The sequence below is a fragment of the Peromyscus leucopus genome, chromosome 3, assembly GCF_004664715.2.
Source record: "Peromyscus leucopus breed LL Stock chromosome 3, UCI_PerLeu_2.1, whole genome shotgun sequence".
Taxonomy (NCBI): domain Eukaryota; kingdom Metazoa; phylum Chordata; class Mammalia; order Rodentia; family Cricetidae; genus Peromyscus; species Peromyscus leucopus.
Window position 1 is genome coordinate 28,023,090 of NC_051065.1, and position 21,403 is coordinate 28,044,492.

Sequence of the window (21,403 nt, forward strand, 5' to 3'; positions counted from 1 at the left end):
ACAAAAGCCTTAAGTCTACTTTCCTTGAGTCGAGCTTTTATATATTGTACTTCATTGTCATTTTTCAAATACATTTCAATTTTGATTATGATTTCCTCTTTCACCGATGAGCTACTTAGAGGTCCTTCAAATTTTCACTCATAAAAGCATTCTGCTGTTTTGTTGTTATTGAGTCCAGCTTACTGTGGTTAGAGAACCTGCTTCACATGATCCAGTCCTTCGGAGGCCACTGAGATCAATTAGAGCTCAGCAAATGGTTGATGTTTGTACAAGTCCTATGTGTGTTTGATGAGAATTCTCCTGTAAAACACTGAGTTTCCTAATACTCATCTTTGCTTCTATTTTTTTTAGCCATTGTAATTACTTAAGAGTTTATCCTATTTATGACCCATACATAGTTCTATTTCTTTATAGTTTTCTTAGCATCAGTCATCTTTTTTTTTTTTTTCTTTTTGCGGATGAAGAGATCTGAGACAGTGTTGCCAGTAGCCTAAGCTGGCCTTGACCTTGGATCCTCCCTCATCAGCTTCTTGAGCACTGAGATTAAAGGCATGTACCACCACACCTAGCTTGATGTTTTGATATGCTTGGTTTGATTGAATTAACAGATACTGGTAACAGTGACTCGCAGCATGTATTCCTTTCTCCACAGTTGATTTTTTTTTTTTCCTTGTAAATGTCAGAACAGCACCCATCCCTTTTCTGGAATGTCTCTCCCTTCAGAAGGGGCCTGTCTTGTTCTACATGGTGGCTATCTCTCCTGATGTAGCTCCTCTTGGGATATGAAGGAAAGGTTCTTCCCTTCAGTGCCCCATTCTCCTGCCTATAGTCTGATTCTCTGTCTCTTCTGATGCTTTCTGACTTCATGGCTGCATTATGGGCCCCGTGGTTATCGCATTCTCTCTTCAACTAAGGCTCATTCTGAAGAGTAATTTTATATTAAAGTGCTGTATTTCTAATGTTTGCTGTCTTCTCAAGTACTTCTGAATTCTGAGGACAAGTCAGTTATGTACATATTACTCCAATCTGTATTAAAGGGTTTACAATACTTGCTATGCTCATGTCTCCTGCTTTAAATTTGAAAACTAAAAAGTTGATTTCTTATTTTTAGGTTATCAAGTATTTTGTTGGCAAGTTAAACTCTTTATAGATCCATGTTCCATGTGACTTCCCTTGAACAACTTCTCAAATAGGAGTCAATAGGAGTAGATTAGACGCGGCTATCTTCCGGTCTTCTTCAACCCTGCCACAATGCGCATGTCACTGAATCAAGACCAATGTAAATGATCTAACCGATAGCCCTTCATAATGACTCAAAAACTCTGTAACACGAATTTGTTTTACTTCTCCATGATTCTGTGTGCTTACACTATGATTATGTATTTTTCCCTTAAAATTTACTTTATTTATTGGAATTTGGGGACTTCATCATCTAGTAGTAAAAGAGCTATCCCAGATTCAGGAAGTGCTTAAGCAGTAAATTATTGCACTTCTAAGGATGACTTGATCTGTGTAATACAATACTGAAAATTTGTGAAAACCCTTTTGTATTCAGTTGTTGGGAGACTTATTTATGCTAAACATCATTCTCTCAATGCAGCAGTTACACACAGCACACTGCTGTGCTGGGGAAAGAAAGGCAATGAGCTCTGCTTACAGCCAACTAAGTGGGGGACTAGGTTTTACTACAGAAAATTGTATTAGTTTTCTTTAGCCGAGCAGTAAACTACAAATCTAGAGGCTTTAAAGCCCACTGACTGAGCATCTCTCATTAGGCATTAGTCTGGGTGGACAACACCAGGATCTTTCTATTTAGGGTCACACAAAATGGGGGCCACAGGGGGATTATCTACATCCAAGTTCAGGCCAGTTGATAGTCAAATTCTGCTCTTGTAGGTTGGCAACTGAAGTCCCCATTCTTGTCTTTGTGATTGTTAGTTGTGTCCACTTTCAACTTGTAGAAGCTACCAGCATTTTCATGTTCTGGTCCTCAGTCTTATCCCAGGCATCGGGGGAATCTACTCTCTCACAAGATTTAAGCATCTAACTTTCTGATTTTACCACCAGATGGGGCAAATTCTGTTTCTGTACAATTTGCAGTTAAAGCCCAACTACCCTACTTTTGCCATTCATTGCATTTCAAAGCCATTTAGATCATCAACAGTATTTATTTATGAAGAATGTGAAGAAGTGATGCTCAATTTCAAATGTTGTCTAACACTGACATTTAATATTTAGAAGACCATTAAATACATAACAAATTAAAAGACCTTGGCAATGCCAGTGTCACTATTCCCTTTACCAGATGAGAAACTGAGATTTATGGAGGAGTCTTTCCCCTCACATAAGCTCATCTAGCTGAATCTGGATGAATCCCAGACATGGTTTCTCAACTCAGATATCATCATGAGACTTGGAGGAAAGTAACGCTGGAAAACTGATGTGTTTGAAAGGTTTTGATTATGTTCGTAGATCTTCTTTATGAAAATGACTGATTCCAAAACACACTTTTCTCATAGAAAAGTGAGAAGCTAAGGACCTAAATGCAGGTCCTTTGTGCATATATTATGGCTTCCAGTTTTGAGTTTTTAAGGAATTCTCGTTGTGAGAACATACGTGCCTCTGTACCTACATGTGTTTCTGGAGCTTCTTCTTCTGTTTATTTTGTCTTATTCTGAATTACTCATTTTGTTTTATCTTACTTTATTTTATTATTATCCCTTAGATTCCTGGCTTTTTTTCTATGAGAGACAGAAAAAGTGTGGATCTGGATGGGAAGAGTGGAGGGGAGGAATTGGAGGACTAGAGTATGGGAAATCATAATCAGAATTTACGGTACAAAAAAGTCTGCTTACAGTAAAAAATGGGAGGGGAGGGAAAGAAGGCTTAAGCATTTTTGTAAGAGCTATCCGATTGCAATCCCAGGCAGGCAGTAAAAAGACCTAATAAAAATAAGAAAGCTTATGTGCCACAGGTTTTTGCTTGTATAGATTCAGTTCATCCAAAATACAACTAATCTTTTTACCTACAAAAATTGAGATTCCATTCCTAAGTCACAGGGAAAGCAAAACCGACATAAATCAGCTGAGATACAATTTCAATTTTAAAGTTCTAAAAAACTACTTATCTTCAGACTGTAAATCTTTATTTTTCTACTTACGACAGCCCAATAAAACATAAAATATTTCCCAAATTAAGGCTAAAACAGCTTACATTAGCATCTCAGACATTTTAAAAAGTCTGTTTCGATTTGTTTTTACAAATTTTAAGGTTATGGAGGACCCTAACACAGCTTTTAGTTAGACTATCTCTATTAATGTTTACTACACCTCACATTCTAAAACTCAGTCAGTGGGGACAGTGTGACGGCTCAGTGGGTAACAGTACTTGTCCTGCAAGCGCAAGCACCCAAGCTACACAGAAAGCCAGCATGACTGTGCACGCCTGTGACTCTAGTCCAGAGGTTCTCAGCCAGCAGCCTCGCCCTAACCAGCAACCTTCCAGTTGGGAAGAAAACTTAACTTGAGGCAACAAAGTAAAGAGTGATGAAAGAAGACACACAACATCCTGTTGTGACTGCTGCATGTAATGTGCATGCACAGATGTGTACATCTGTACATGTGAATACAGCATGCACCACACAGACACACAGACAGACAGACAGACACACACACACACACACAAAAAAAAAAACCTACCTTCAACAAATGGTAATTTTTTTTTTTTTTTTTTTTTTTTTTTTGGTTTTTCGAGACAGGGTTTCTCTGTGTAGCTTTGTGCCTTTCCTGGGACTCACTTGGTAGCCCAGGCTGGCCTCGAACTCACAGAGATCCGCCTGGCTCGGCCTCCCGAGTGCTGGGATTAAAGGCGTGCGCCACCACCGCCCGGCTCAACAAATGGTAATTTTTAATAGTTAGATGCAATGTATTTAACTAAAACAATGAACTTTTAATACTGTATTACATTAAATTCACATGCTTATTTTAAACTGAATTATTCACTTTGCATGTTTTTTTGATTACATGAATTGGTCACTTGGAAAATATAAGTTAGGCAAGTCTATCAAATATTAAATTCTATTAAACAGTTTAAAAATATATTTCCTGATAACATCAATGTTATCAGAAAAGACTTTATCAAGCTTAAAGCACTGAGTGCAAGCTTTCCAAAAGTTTAATTTTTCTTAAAAGCTGACCACTAGCAACAAATATTGTCAGTTGTTTCATTACGCATATTCTTTAGGAAGAAAGGTGGTTTCTTTCAAGAAATGTCTTCCGAATGCTTAAATCTGAAAAAAAAATTTTTTTTCTTTGTGTATGTGTGTGTGTTCATGTGCACATGTGTGTAAGTGTCCATGGAAGTCAAAGGATAATCTTGGCTTTACTCCTTGAAAGCTGTCCACACTGATCTTTAAGATAAGGCCTCTTACTGGGCTGACCAGTGAACCCCAAGGACCTGTGTGTCTCAACCTCCCCAGAGCAGAAATTCCAGACATATGCTACCATGCCTGGCTTTCAATGTAGATCCCGAGGATCAAACACAGGTCCTTATGCTGTGTGGTAAGCACTTAAATGGCAGGTCTCTCTCTTCAGCTCCCAAGTTACATGTTGTAAGTTTCTTCAAAATAAAGATAGCATCACACAAAAGTGCCTAGATCAGCTCACAATACAGACAATTGCAGTGTCTTTACTGAAGTAACCATTGCATCTCAATATGCTACAGAAATATTTTCTGATACAGCTTACTAGAAAATCTAGGCTGGCTGGAACTCACTATGTCTCCCAAGCTGGCCTCAAACCTTCAATCCCCCGTCTTGCCTCAGCCTCCCTAGTGTTGAGATTCCAGGCATGCATAATAATGCCCAGTCATATTATACACTGTCATACCAATTGCGTAGTCAATACATAGCCAAAGCGTAAATGAACAATCAATACTTACGATGCCATTAGCAGACATTCTGAAGTAAACTGGCTTTCAATAGACACTGGAAAGCACTCACGGCTGCTGGTGTCGTTTGATGCCACCGCCTGCCTTCCCTTGTGCAGGCCTGGCCACCACTGTCTGTGCATTAGTAGTGTACATGCTTACACGGTGAAAGGGAAGGAACACTGTGTGCTGGTTTGGAGATTACGGACCCTCAAAGAAAGCCCTTTGAAGACCCTAAGGATTCCTCAGGACTATGCATACATATTGTTGGTTTTCCAAGACAAGGTAGCCACAGTTGTCTTGGACTTCACTCTGTAGACGAGGCTGGCCTAGGACTCAGAGATCCGCCTGCCTCTGCCGCCTGAGTGCTGGATTACAGGTGTTCCCTAACATCACTCCCAGCTTGAACAGGGTATATTTTAAAGTGCTTCTTAAAAGGAAATTTGTAGTGAGTTGGTTCATATCCTCCTGCTATTCTGGATTCAATAGTGGTGATTCAAAAAAGAGTATTATAAATAAGTACATATATACAATGAAATAAAAATAAAAATAAAACCTCTAAAGGATGTTAACTTGGATAATGTTCAAATTGCAACAAAGAAAAGAAATGAAACTTTTTTTTCCGAGACAGGGTTTCCCTGTGTAGCTTTGCGCCTTTCCTGGATCTCACTCTGTAGACCAGGCTGGCCTTGAACTCACAGAGATCCGCCTGGCTCTGCCTCCCAAGTGCTGGGACTTTTTTTTCAATATAGAGTTCATATATTTTCTGTCCAGGTAAAATAACTTCTAATTAGATTAGACATACTTCAGATTGTCAAGTCTTACCTTAGCTCTGGAGGAGCTGACATTTTCCATATTTTCAATGCTGCAGATACAGTTTTGAGAAACTTTCCGGCAAGCCACTCTGATGTAGTCCCAGAAGCTACGAGGACTTTCATACCCAAACCAGGTTACTTGACCTTTGGGAGATAATTGTAACACAGAAGAAATTAAACCAGTCCAGAAAACTCAAAAGGCACGAACAGTAAACACTGCAGTGTGCTAGTAAGGAAAGGATACTGATCGAGGTATTGAAAAATCTTAAACAGTCCCATTCTGTATTTACTGGAGTTACTTCTGAATATTGACTTAGCAATTCTGAATTGTAGTTATTCACATGAGATGGAAAGGAACTGACCACTAAAAATATCTTATTGTCTCAGGTTTTCACTGGAGCACAGGGAGCTTTTCCTGTGCTTCCTGGACACTCAGTAAGCACTCATTTACGTGTGACGAGTTGGATTTAAACCCTTTCTACTTTTTGAAACAGAAAATAATTGATGACAAATCTTTTATTCCTCTGTATAAGGTTATATTTCAATTCACAAGACAGTTCGTGATTGATCCTATAAGCAAATGAAATCAATTAGCATTCCTCATTCACTGAAGAGTTTTACTCTCCTGAGACTCTTTCCTGTCACCTACAAAACTCTCCTATAACAGTCATTCACTGGTTGTCACTGCGTCACCAACCTGTGAAAAACCCAGGTATATACCATCCTCATTTTTATGGTGATTTTATTTTATTTATTTGCATTTAACCACAGCCCTTATTTTTCCCTTTTATTGAAAATAGATTTTTTCCTCACATACTATATCCCAATTACAGTTCCCTCCCTTAACTCTGTTCTCCCCACCTCCCATCCCATCCCATCCACTCCCTTTGTCTCTCATTAGAAAACAGACTTCTAAGGAATAATAATAAAATATAATAAAACAAAAACTAACACACTGGACTAGGACTAAACAAACAAACAGAAGGAAAAGAGCCCAAGAGAAGGCATAAGAATCAAAGACCTACTCGTTCACACACACACTCAGGAGTCCCATAAAAACACTAAGCTGGAAGTAAGGTCCTGTACAATTGCGACAGACTGAATTAGAATGTTGTGAGCTGAAGGTCACATAAATGTCAGTTCTAAAGAAATAAAACATAACTTGTTTTTATTGTGAGTATGGCTATAGATACAGCATATAAGATAAAGTAACTGTTTAAAATGATTACCTGTGTGAATCCACATTAAGAAAATGAAAAAAAAAACTTGCTTTCTGTTTTATCACTTGTCCTACTCTAATCTTTGAAAAATAACTGTTTTCTAGTTAAACATATGAAAAATGTTAGATCATATTACAGAGGCAAGCAAAAAGAAAAACAAAGCTGGGCAGTGGTGATGCACAACTTTAATCCCAGCACTGGGAGGCAGAGACAGGAGGATCTCTGTGAGTTCAAGGCCAGCCTGGTCTGCAGAGTGAGTTCCAGGACAGCCAGGGCTGTTTCAGAGAAAGCCTGTCTCGAAAGACAAAAACAAAAAGAGAGATTCAACAGTCATTTGCATATGGCAGGGAATTTAGTAAGATATTTTCAGTGAGTAAATAAAGCTGTTCATTCTAACAGGGAGAAAAGAAACTAAATATACTCCTGATGTAGGTTAATGGATTGCAAAGCAGTTATTGTTGATAGAACTCATGTATGTTTTGTTGAGTGACTGGAAAATTCATACAGTTTCTCTGAACCTACAGTTTGCATATCATGAAATATTATTCAGCACTTCAGATGTTTAGAAATAATAATTTGACTGTTATCACTGTGAGTTCTAATAAAAACAGGATTAAAGAAGGAAACAATAGAAATACACAGAGTCATAGGGGAAAGGAAGAACAGACTCATATAAATTAGCCTAAAACAAGATTTTAATCTTAAAAATTAGTTTAAGACATCAGTACCCTATGGATTTTAAGAAACAAAACTGGAAATTTTCCACAACCCATGCAATGTACCAGAAGAGATTACTTGGCAGATACAGCCCTCCCCAGAATGTCAATTCCATGTTCCCATGCAGCTCAGTGGCAGGAGACATCACCAGCATACTGGAGATGAGCCAGCCATCTGCAACCTTAGGAAATCTCTGTTTAAAAAGTAAACATTATTAAAAACAACATCTCTAGTGGCTGGCTGATCTGCTTCTCTGATCTTTCGGCATTTACCCTGATATCTGGCTCCAGGTTTTTATTATTACGGCCAATTAGGATTCGTGTTACACAACACCACATAGATATTTAAGAAACCTACCATTGAGTTTATAATTCTACACTGAATAGTCCAAATAAGAACGTACATATAATCCTGAAGAAATAAGCACACTACTTTCATCTGATAAATAAAATGAACCCAATTGAGATGAATGTGAGACTCTCCTCTAGAAGCACAGTAAGCTGGCTGCCTGTGGCCTGATCTACTGGGATGTTGTAAGGCTCCACAAGACAGCAAGGGTTCCTCTTACTTTTACCTCCACCACTCTCCAAAAGCAAGAACTTACAATGGCCTCAAATGAGCAAGAGCCTGAACGCATTTGCTCACTTTTCATCTTAGAATTTGTAGGACTGATTAAGAAAAGTTATGTTTGAACTATCTAGCTAAGAAACTTTTAAGTTTAAAAATAAATACATATTTTTAGGCTTAACATTTCTGCAAATTATAAACAAATACATTTTTAAATAGCAGTGGTCCGTTTCTACCCAAGCATGTTACAGTTCATGTTATTTTTCCTGAACGTTGGAAACAGCATTCCAATATCAACACATTCATCAGTTTAACAACACTGACTAAATTTCTACTCTGTGGAACAGACTTTTATTTGCTATAACTTCCAACTTTAAAATAAAAATCTCTCATATGATTTTATTTTTTAAAATAATCTTTTTAGTTTTTGAGATTATAATGCAATTACATCATTTCCCCCATCTCTTTCCTCCCTCCAAACCCTGCCATAGTTCTACCTTCCTTGCCATCTTTCAAATTAACTTGCTCAGTTCATATAGTGTTTAACAATCACCACTTGGGAAAGTATCATGAATTTTGGCCAAGTTGTCTTATAAATTGTAGTACATTTCTATGGGAAAACTCCAAGGTCAAATTTCTTAAATCATACTCCAAATAAATGACATTTCCTTCTCTTATAAGCAAACACTGAAATGTCCCACAGGACATTGTCTGACACCATTCCAAACAACTAAATCCTTTATTAAACCACACAACAAGCAATCACAATGATATTTCATGAAAAATCAAAGGAAGATTTATACAGCAATGCCACATCTATCTTACCTCAGATTATAACTGTTTAACAAATATTGAAGTTGGAAACATATCTGAAAGGATCTACAACCACATCACACTCCAGCTATAATAATAATATGACATTAAGATGCAAATCAGAGTAGAATGCTTCCCCTTGAAAATAGTAAGAATGTGTCATTATGTTTAAGCCATTCTTATCTCTATCCTGAAAGATTTGCTGTATTGTTTATTATTAGTAGAACCAAAAACTTAATAAATTAAAGATAGTTTTCATGAAATATCATTGAAGAAAAATTACCTATTACATAACTAGGCTTATGTCAAAGCTTGCTGAATCTCAGACTCAGTTTACGACACGGTTTTTCTGTCATTATTCTCTTAGTATGGTTACTATTTTTACTTCACTAGAAGAGGTCATGGGAAAATGTCTGATTTAAAATGAATACTTACTTGTAGAATATAAGTGGCTTTTGGGTGTTTTTGTTTTTTGGGTTTTTGTTATTGTTTTGTTTTGATTTTTCAAGGCAGGGTCTTTCTTGTGTAACCTTGGCTGTCCTGGAATTTGCTCTGTAGACCAGGCTGGCCTTGAACTTACAGAGATACACCTGCCTCTGCCTCCCTAATGCTGGGATTAAAGACATACACCACCACTGCCTGGCCTTTTTAAAAAAAGGTATTTATTTTTATTTTATTGGTGTTTTGCTTAGATGTAAGTGTGTCGGATCCTGACATTTAGCCAGTTGTGAGCTGCCATGTGGGTGCTGGGAATTGAACACAGGTTCTCTGAAAGAGTAGTCAGTGCTCTTAACCACTGAGCTATCTCTCTAGCCCCAAGTGATTTAATCATAATAATCATAATTAGCAGTCTTATTCTAGACAGAACAAAAGCAACCAGAAGCATACAAACCAAACAAGAATACAATGGATTCTATGTTATCTGTAGACAAGTTTCCACAGTGTTTCCATTTTGTGGATGGAAAAAGAGAGGTTCAGAGACTGCTACAACCAAGTATTTATTTTTCTTCTAGCACCATAGGTATGACAGATGGAGGAGAACTGGCTAGTTGGTTTTCCTGTTGGTTTTGGATTCTCACTGACAGCCCAGAAAGAAGTGGGGGAGGCGCAAGGAAACATACTGTATCTGGGACTTCCTCACATACGTTTAAATCCTTAGTATACCTGTTCTCCTCCTGTAAATAATGAAAAGAAAGTGGTGCCACCATCTCTGTGAGTTCCTTATGTGTATTATTCCTGTTGTATCTGAAAGTTGCTGTTCCACTGGAGTCATCCATCACCTTTGACTCTTATTATCATTCTGTTCCTCTTCTGCAGAGATCCCAGGAATTTGAGAGGAGGGGTTTGATGAAGACATCTCATTTAGCACTGATAATTCCAAAGTCTCTCACTCTCTGCATATGGTCCAGTAGTGGGTCTCTCCGGGTCTTTCTGGGTCCCATCTACTGAAAAAAGAAGCTTCTCTGATGAAGGTTGGGCAAGGATCTATGGCTATAGCAGTATTTCCTCAGGAGTAATTTTATCTCTATGTTCCTTTGGCAGAATAACAGTATTAGGTTTCTACTAGGGTCATAACCTATCTAGTCTCAAGTTCTCGACCACTTTAGCAGTGTCAGGCATGGAATCCATCTCCTAGAGTAAGCCTTACAGCCATTCAAAAGGAGTTGGTTGCTTTCATAACATCCGTACCACATTGTGCCAGTATCTTTTGCAGCAGTTCACTGTTGAAGGTCATGGATTATATTCGGGTTATATTGATGGTTACTTTTCTCCTCTCCAAGTGTACAAAGTACATTCTCACAGTATGAACATTATTCAGTAGGGATGAAGCTTCTAGTTAGGCACCAGCTGCATTTCTTTGTATTTGATTATGTAAGTGTTGTCTTCAGCAGTACGGTCTTAACATCAGGTTGTGAAGAGCAGCCAGTGGCCTTGGCAATACCCTGGAATGTTTGAAGGATTCCATAGGACCCTGTAGGCCAAAAACTGGCACTTAAGAGTTTTCTTGGTGGCTTATGTCTAGTTGGGGACACTGTCTCCATTACATGGTGACTTAATTTAGATGCCTTTCATATATGTATTTTAGGAAGCTTCTACAGTAGTAGGTTTCTATATGTTTTATCAAATAACTTTTAGTGTTAGTTGTCACTCACAGTCCCTCCTTTACTCTGTTCTCCCATCTCCCTCCCTACTTAATCCTTTGATTCTAGCTCCTCCTTTACCTCCCCATAACCTTATATTCTATTTTCCCTTCTTTTGGAGATCCTCCCTATAATCTTATGCTCTATTTTCCCTTCCTTTGGAGATCCTCTCCTTCCCTGGGTCCCTTTCTAGGTACCTCACCTTTGTGGTTATTCAGGTTCTAGCACACATACAGAAAGCTTAAAATCTAATATCCACATACAAGAGGAAACACAGAATATTTGTCTTTTGAGTCTTGGTTAGTTCAATCAGGATGATTTTTTTTAGGTCTATCCATTTACCTGAAAATATCATTTTTCTCAACAGCTCAATAATATCCCATTGTATAAATACCCCATTTTGATTATCTATTCATCAGCTGATGGACATTCAGGTGGTTTCCAACTTCTAGCTATTATAAATAGTGTAGCAATGAACATGGATCAGTAAATTATGTTTGTAAAAAGGGGGAGGGTCCTTTGGGTATATTCCAAGGAGTGGTATAGCTGTTACCTTGAAGTAGATCAATTTCCCAGCTTCCTGAGATGCCACCACACCGATTTTCATAATGGCTGTACAAGTTTGCATTCCCACGAGCAATGACTAAGTGTTTCCCATTACCTACATTTTCTCCAGCATATGCTGTCATTTGTTTTATCGATCTTGAAAATTCTGACTGAAGGAAGATGAAATCTCAAAGTGGTTTTAATTTGCATTTCCCTGTTGACTAAGGATGTTGAACCTTTCTTTTAAGTGTTTCTCAGCCATTTGTGTTTCATTTTTGAACTCCAATTAGTTCTGTCACCCATTTTTAAATTCATTCATGTTTTCTTAATGTTCAGGTTTTTAGTTCTTTATATATGTTAAATACGAACCACACATCAGATATATAATTGGTAATGATCTTTTCATACTCTGTAGGCTATTACTTTCTCTCATAATGGTATCCTTTGACATATAAAAGTTTCTCAGTATCATGAAGTCCTATTTATTGATATTGGCCTTAGTGCCTATGCTATCAGTGTCCTGTTCAAAAAGTCCTTTCCTGTGTCAATGATTTCAAGCCTATTCGCCATGTTCTAAGATTCAGAGCATCTGGTCTTATGTCGATGTTCTTCATACATTTGGAGTTTTGGTCACTGTGACAAATATGGATACAGTTGTATTCTTCTACATGCAACAATCCAGTTCGATCAGTACCATTTGCTGAAGATGCTGACTTTTCTCCAGTGTGTATTTTTGACTTGTCAAGAATCAGGTGTCCACAAGTCGTGTGGACTTATATCTACATCTTCAATTCAATTCCATTGGTCAACATGTCTGTTTGTATGCCAATACTATGATTTTTTTATTACCATAGCCTGTAGTACAACTTGAAATTAGGGAGATAATTCCATCTTCTGGTGTCTTAAAGTTTTTACCATGCAAATCTTTTACTTAATTGGTTAGAGTTATTCCAAGATTTTGTTGTTGATGATGATACTGTGAATGGTAATATTTCCATGATTTCTCAGTATGTTTGTCATATATGTGTATATTTATGTGTGTGTGTGTGTATGTGTACATATATATATTAAAACTACTTGGTTTTGTATGCTATTTTTGTATCTTGCTACTTTGTTGAAAGTGTTTATCAACTTTTAGATGTTTCCTGGTGACGTTTTTTAAAAAAAACTTTCATATATAAGTTCATATCAAGCAAATAAAGATACTTTGACTTCTTCATTTCTTATTTGTATGCCTTTGATCTCTTCTAGTTGTCTTACTGCTATAGCTCAAGCTTCCAGTACTATAATTATTAGGTATAGATAGAATGGACACCCTAATTTCAGTGGAAATGCCTTGAATTTTTCTCTGTGGAAGTTTATGCTGTCTGTGGGTTTGCTCTACATTGTCTTCTTCATTATGTTGAGGTCTGTCCCTTGTATCACTAGTCTCTCCAGCATTTTTATCATGAAGGGATGCTGGATTTTGTTAAAGGCCTTTTCTGCATCTAATGAGTTGATCATGTGTGTTTTGTTTTGCGGTCTGTTATATGGTGGGTTACATTTACTGATTCATATATGCTGAACCATCCCTCAATCTCTGGGATGAAGCCAACTTGATCATGGTGATCTTTTTGATGAATTCTTAGATTTCATTTGCAATAGTTTATTGATTATTACATGCTGTGGAACTTTTTTTTTCTAGTCCTGTTTATTTGGTGTTCTTATGCTTCTTGTACCTTGATAGGCAGCTTTAGATTGGGGCAATTTTATTCTATGATTTTGCTAAAAGTATTTTCTGTGCCTTTGACCTGGGTTTCTTCTTCCTCTATTCCTGTTGTTGTAGGTTTGGTCTTTTCATAATGTCCCAGATTTCCTGATGTTTTATGCCTGGGTTTTTTGGGTACAACATCTTTGACTGAGCTATCCATTTCTACCCTGTCTTTAAGACCTGAAATTCTCTCTTCCATGTCTTTTAGCCTTGTTGGTGAGGCTTACTTCAGAGGTTTTTGACATCCTAAATTTTTAATTTTCAGTTTGAGTTTTCTTTGGGTTCTTATTTCTTGGTTAAATTCTACTTTAATGTCTTGAAGTTCTCCTTATTTCATTCAACTGTTTATGCTTTCTCAGATTCGTGTCCTCTTTAAGGTCATTGATCACATTCACAATTGCTATTTTGAGATCCTTGTCTTGTGCTTCAACTAAATTGCTTTTGTTGGGGCCTACTGTAATAGGGTTGTTGGCTTCTAGAGGAGGAAAATATCTTCAGTGTTCATGTTTATGTTTTTGTGCTAGGACCTAGGCATCTGGAGTTACAATGTTTGAAGTATTCTTGATAGTTATCTGGTCTCATCTTTACTAGTGTTCTGTTTCTTTGGTTGCTATTGCTCATTCTTAATCCTAGCCAAGTCTGTTGGCTACAGGGTCTTTGGTAAAGAGTGTTTCTGGAGGTTAGCAAGTGTCACAAAAGAATGAAGGGAGATGTGCTAGAGAGAAGGGCTGACAAGAGTGGTGGGAATGAACAGGGGCTCCCTGGGTCCACACCTAGATGCTGAGTTCTTAGGGAATGAAGGTGGGCTTTGAAGACAGGCTCTTTCTGGCAGGCGGCTGCAGGACAAAGAACAAGTCTGCAGAGACCAAACAAAGTAAGGACAGGAAAGAGAGTAAAAGTCACCTAACTCAGTCCCAGCCTAGGATGGCCCCTGGGTATCTCTGGTATAAAGTATTTCTGAGGGTTATCAAGTGTTACAAAGGAGTGGAAATGGGATGGAAGGAAAAGCAGAGAGGGGTGGCAGAAAAAGGCCGGAGGAACCTGGGTATGCACAAGGAGGCAGAGTCCCCAGGGAATAGAGGTCAGGAGACAGCTCATACTGCAATTTGGCTAACAATAAAGCAATGCTTTTCTATATTGCTATTTTCATCATTTCATAGGTTAAAATGTAAAATGATCTTAAAATACAGTATATACAACTTTTTTCAACTGTTAAAAGGGTGCTTTAAAATGCTATTTATAAATTGAAAGTGATGGCTCATATCTAGTCTTAGTATACAAGGGGCTGAGGCAGAGAATTATGAGTTTTAGGAAAGCCTAGGCTATTTAGCAAGTTCAAGGCCAACATGAGCTATGAATAAGAATCCTGTCTTAGTTGTTTAGCTTGAACTGTTTAGGGGGGCCCCAGGCAGTGAGACCGAGACCTGTCCTTAGTGCATGAGCCGGCTTTTTGGAGCCTGAGGCCTATGCTGAGAAACTTTGCTCAGCCTGGGTGCAAGGAGGAGGGGCTGGGACCTGCCTCAGCTGAGTGTCCCAGGCTGGGCTGACTCCCCTGGGGAGACCTTGCCTTGGAGGAAGTGGGAATGGGGGTTGGGGGGGAAAGCTGGGGGGAGGGAGGAGGGAGGACAGGGGAATCCATGGTTGATGTGTAAAACGAATAGAAAATCTCTTAATTAAAAAAAAAAAAAAGAATCCTGTCTTAAAAAAAAAAAAAAAAGCAAACCAGGCGCAGAGGAGCACGTCTTTAATCCCAGCCTCGCTAGGCAGAGGCAGGCCGTCCTCGGTGAGTTTGAGGTCAGCCTGGCTTACAGTTAGTGTCACGCTAGCCAGGAACACAGAGTGAGATACTATTAAAAAGATAAAGCAGAATAAAATATTATATATAAATAAATATATACATAAAATAGAAGAACATGCTATTTATAGGTAGACTGTTGTGAAGAGAAGTTTTTGTAGACCCAACAATTTAAAAATTGTGAATACCTAAATTATGCAAATGTTCTTAAAGTTTTAAATAAAAATTTCTTTAAAACAAATAAGTATATAATTTTAATAAAATAGAGATTAGACTAAACAATGATAACTGGATAAATAAATATATGACTCAACTGCTAATGGATGGAAATTAATACTTCCCATAAAACTTAAGTATCTGAATTTATGAATAGGAATATAATCAAAACAATTCCAAAATATATTAAATATAGCTGCACATGCAGTCATTTCAGTTTTATGTAAAGCCTCAAAAAAGCTGTAAAAAGCAATTCAACAATTTAAAGTATAGTATATATGCAAACACAATAGACATTTCAAACTAACCACTCCATCATGGTGTCAAAGAGACTGTGTTATAGATCACAGTGGGAACCAAGCACAGTCCTCAGGTAGAGTACCTTGCAGCTGATTTCTATTTTTAAGAGAAATGTGTAACAATACCAAAAATTTACCAATAATTTAAGACAAGCAACTCACTAAGATTAGAAAACCAAGCTGGGCGGTGGTGGCGCATGCCTTTAATCCCAGCACTCGGGAGGCAGAGGCAGGCAGATCTCTGTGAGTTCGATGTCAGCCTGGGCTACAGAGAGCGTTCCAGGAAAGGCGCAAAGCTACACAGAGAAACCCTGTCTCAAAAAACCAAAAAAAAAAAGATTAGAAAACCAGAAAAATATAGAATTCAGATTAGGACACCCTCCAAGTATGAACAGTCTCCTACATTTTACAATTTCCTCTCTGTTTTACAAAATAAGAAATGTTTATTATATTATAAAAGGAAATGTTAGAGCAATAAAGTAACCAAACTTGTTATTAACTTTATATAATAAAATTTACAAGCAAATAAAATAGGACTTTTTTAATGATTATAAAACTGCAAATTATTTTATGCAAGTAATTTACAGGTTAAGCTGTAAATGCCCAATTCCTCTGGTGAAAACCCAAAAGGCTACAAATAAATAAACATGAAGTTTTATGTTTATCAATAATGATAATCCCCCCATATGTGGTAGAATACATCTCTTCTTTGAATTCTATGTTTTCTTGGGGTTTTAAAAGTGGTATTACTATAAAATAAAGATAAAAATTTTCTCCAAGGCTTTAAGCTTAAAACCATAAAAAAAAAATTCTCTGCGAATAAGTAAATTTCAAATTCACAGGTTAAAAGGACTCCATGATCTAGTTGTAAAATGTGAAGGCCATTTATCTCTGTTGTTTAACAAGTACAAATACTTGAGATACAGTTTTTGCTTTTCATCAGCCCCAGCCCTCAAATACAGTGTTGTTAGCACAGAAGCAAGTGCTTAATATGTCGGGGCTTGGTTTTCGAATTTTAGACTTTCAATGCTATAACAATACTTACTCTCCATGAAATAAAAAGTTAAATATTAACAATAGCAATTAAATGAGATATCAGAAAATAGCAATCACATACATTATTGTTGGTAAAGGCCTTTTGGTAGTGAATTTAACAACATATAAAATTGAAATTGTATAAACACTTTGCTTTTAATAACCACAATTCCAATAATTCATTAGCTACTGTTATTAGGAAATAACTGAAGAAATTAAAGTGCTATGTAAAAATGGATTTCACTGACACACAGTATGTCTGTATGAAGGAAACTCTTAGAAGAAATCAACTGCTGAAAGTTCACATAATAAATACTATATACTTGTCAAAAATTAAATAGAGTGGAAATCATATCCACAAAAAGAGAAAACATGCAGAAACAAGAACTTGTACATGGATACATCTAACAGCATTATTTATAAGAGCAAAAATACATAAAAATGCAAATGTCCATTAACTAATGGATGGATACACAAAAGGGAGCATATCCATATAATGGACCATCATCCAATCACAAAAAAAGAATATAGTCCTGATGTACAATAACATGGTTTGAAAACCCTGTGCTAAGTCAAAGAAAGTATACACAAAACCAAATACAGAAGGATAGATAGTTTATGAAATGTCCAGAATAACTAAATACATTGGCATAGACAGTAGTTTAATGGTTGCCAGTGGGTGGATGAAGGTGGAGAAAGACAACAATTAATAGGTAGGAGCTGCTTTTAGGGCTGATAAAATGTTCTGGAGGCAGGTATCACTGATAGCTGCATATAGAATGTTCTGGAGGTAGGTATCATTGATAGATGAATATAGAATGTCCTGGGGGCAGGTATCACTGATAGCTGCATATAAAATGTTCTGGGGGCAGGTATCACTGATAGCTGCATAACTGCAAATATCCGAAATCCAATGAAAAGTACACTTTAGTTAAAACAGTATACTTTATGTCGTGAATTATACACAAAATTGTAATTTGCAGTTATATTTGGTAATTTTGGACATTTTTATACTACTACAACTTTATATTTGAATACCATACCTCTTTTCTGAATGGTGAGAAGAAAAAAGGGCAAAGAGGAGATGGGTACCCCCAAAAGATGAAAGTATATACAGAAAAATCTAAATCATGATGGGCTTTTGTCCTTTTCCCCCTTGCTTTTCCTCTACTTTTAATAGAAATGTAAAGTAGTTCAGGCATCCATAAACAGTAACAGAATAAAATTTCACTGTCAAGAGTCTACTCAAAAAGCATCAGAAAAACAAGAAATGATGAGGGCTCTACAGTGAAGAAAAGAGAAAGCACAGGAATATAATGGATATTGAAAATAATATGTGAAAAGTACAGAAATTTAAAGACTTATTTTTTCCAGTGATTAACTGTTTTCTCTAAAGTTGGCTTAGAAACTATGAGTTTCTATTTTTAGAATCTGCAGTTAAACAAGTAAACCTTAAATTTACTAAGACACATTAATAATTATTTTATTTTCTGTAAGACTTAAGACAGTAAATCAAATTTTCCATAGAACATAAAACCCTATGCTTCAGAAATTATTTAAATATGATTTTTTTAACTTAAAAATCTGCTGAGACTTTCTTAAATTTCCAAGCACTTAACTTAAAAAGGGTATTTCTCAGATGGCCTTGTCCATTGTCTAAACACCAAATCCTGGCAATCAGAGCAGTCTCTTATCTCTGGTATCATGTTTTGGCCTGAGTCTACGGGCTCTTATTGGATGACTTGTGTTCACGTCACTAAGAAACAATTCAAGTCTCATTTTGTGTGCAAACCAGGAATCAGAAGTTGGAAAGCCTTCAGAAATGAACAAAGAAAACTCAAAAGCCAAATGGACAGGTTTATCTTTACCTATTGTTTCTAAGAGTGTTTATACTCACTTCAAAAGACGGCCACATAGGGAGGTGACTATTTACCATCTAAGTCAGGAAGCACTTTGAGGCTGAAGCCAAGGCTTAGGTATCAGAACAATCCAGTTGGACTACAGAAATTATGCAGTGTCAAACCAAGGGAGTTTAATGTTATTGGGGGAAATTATTGTTTCTGCATTAAATGTTCAAATTTATAATTTTTCACTGAACATCCAGCACCTCAATGTAACAGATACTTGGAATATATTAACAGTGAGACAAAGTTATTAGCCCTGAAAAAGGACAATGAATAATAATGAGAAAATCATACAATATATTAGACAGACTTAAAAATAATACAGAGAAAAAAGATGTCAGGAGTGAGGGGGTGGTAAGAGATGGAAAGATGATTCATACTTTTAAACATTGTGAATGGGGTAGACCTCACTGAGTAGTTCTCAAGTAAATGGTGGCACTGACCATTCACATACTGGAAGATAGCCCCTACACAGGGAAAGGCAAGCAATGACATTCTGTGTTGGAATGTACCTGGTACAGTCAGAAAGGTGAAAAGGCTAAGGACAGTGTGATAGCTTAAGGACAAAGAAAAGATTAACACAGAGCAACTGAGAAAATGTTCAGGATCAATAAAAATCCCCAATTGAATATGAGTCATTTAGTCCAATATTTGTAAGAATAATGAGCAGATTAATTCAGAAGAAATGACATGTCACATCTTGATTTTTTTCTTTAATATGTGATATGTTAGGACTGTTTTGTAGCTCTTTAGAATGCTGCAGAACCCTTTCCACTTAACTATTTTCTATAACCTTTAATAAATTCAACCACCGTATCACCCAGTTGAACTTTATAAGACTATTTCTGACCACTTAACTGCTAATTTTTTCTTTTTCTTTTTTTTTGTAATTTTTTTATTTTACATACCAACCACAGTTTCCCCTCCCTCCTCTCCTTCTGTTCCCTCCTCTCACCTCTTTTCTAGCCTCCTCCCCACCCCGTTGCCCATCCACTCCTCCAAAAGGGTAAGGCCTCCATGAGAGTAAACAATGTATGGCATATCAAGTTGAGGCAGGACCAAGTTCCTCCCCCTGCGTCAAGGCTGAGCTAGGCAGCCCACCATAGGGAATAGATTCCAAAAAGCCAGCTCATGAGCCAGGGACAGATCCTGGCCCCACTGCTCAGGGCCCCACAAACAGACCAAGCTACACAACTGTCACCCATATGCAGAGGGACTAGGTTGGTCCCATGCAGACTCCCTAGCTGTTGATCTACTAACTCATTAAATGAGCAAAGTTACAAATGGCATTTAAAAAATTAAGCTGCATTTCCTTTAAGCCACTTTTAAGCCTCTTTCCCATTTGAAACTTTCCCCTAAATCAAGCAGAGATTACTAACTCCTTTGTATTACATCACAATTAGTAATACTTTTAAAACGACATGACTCATTCACACAACACTGCTAAATTATCTTCTTTATACCCTTTAAATACAGGTGTCAAGAAATAGCATGCCTTACTAATCCTTGTAGCCTATATCCTGCCTGGATGGGTGACTGAAAAACAGAATGGACAGTGTGGTGGTTTGAAAGAAAATAGCCACCAAAGAGAGTGGCACTATTAAGAGGCATGGCTTTGTTGGAGAAGGTGTGGCCTTGTTGAGGAAGTGTGTCACTGTGGGGGTGGGTTTTAAGGTCTCCTTTGCTCAACCTACACTCAGTGTGGTACACAGTTCACTTCCTATTGCCTGATGATAAAGATTAAAACTCTCAGCTCCTTCTCCAGCACCATGTCTGCCTGCACGCTGCCATGTCCCACCATGATGATAATGGACTAAACCTCTGAAACTGTAAGCCACCCCAATCAACTGTTTTCCTTTGTAAGAGTTGCTGTGGTCATGGTGTCTCTTCACAGCAATAGAAACACTAACTAAGACAGATGGGATGCTCAAAAACCAGAATAAATGGAATAAAAAGAATAGTGCATGAATGTGTGTACAATATTCTAAGGAGTTTAAAATGGAAAGAAAAACCAGAAAGTACATACAAAATAACAAAGTTCAAAGTTAAGGCATCTGTTCCAGAGAAAGAATAGAGACTTCAGGTTATGACTCATTTCCAAATAGATGAAACAAGTAGGATTTAGTTAAGAAAAACATGGAGAGGCAACAGCAAATGAATGGTCCTTGAGACTTACTCTACTGCACTTTGTGATGAACTATCCAACCTTCTAAAGTAACTGGGGATCAAAGAATTGAATTTCAGGGTATTATAACGAAAACACACGCTCCTCCCTTGAGGGAATTATAAACTCATTTTTAATAAATTCATTGTTCCTAGACATTTGTATCAAACTTTGGAAACACAGAAGACACATACTATAAACAAAAGAAACATACCAATTCCATCACCCAAAACCCCTCCAGCATGTTGATGCTATGTAGTCAACCTGCCAACCTGTAACCACTGACCTAGTCTTGGACAGTACAGTGTAGCCTTTTCCAAAACATCAAATAAATGGATTTTTCATAATTTTACATCACATATTTATCATAATTCATTTGATATTCACACATGTTGCAAAGTAGAAATATATTTTCTATTACTGAATTTTTTTGTTGTATATGATAGCTAGCCTTTTATCAAGTGGAAGATATCTGGGTTGCTTCTGGTTTCTGAC

At 37.1% G+C, this 21,403-nt stretch overlaps 2 protein-coding genes across 4 annotated transcripts in view; one reads left to right on the top strand and one right to left on the bottom strand.

Moving 5' to 3' along the window:
• Rundc3b (RUN domain containing 3B) overlaps positions 1-21,403 on the bottom strand; it is a 153,625-nt gene that overhangs the window by 108,830 nt on the left and 23,392 nt on the right. For both annotated transcript variants that reach the window (XM_028862216.2, XM_028862224.2), the window contains exon 3: positions 5,752-5,885. In XM_028862216.2, the coding sequence (XP_028718049.1) occupies positions 5,752-5,885 (134 nt within the window). The remainder of the gene's footprint in view (positions 1-5,751; positions 5,886-21,403) is intronic.
• The window catches only part of Abcb1 (ATP binding cassette subfamily B member 1), a 249,668-nt gene that overhangs the window by 5,915 nt on the left and 222,350 nt on the right, over positions 1-21,403 (top strand). The gene's annotated exons all lie outside the window — the stretch shown is intronic.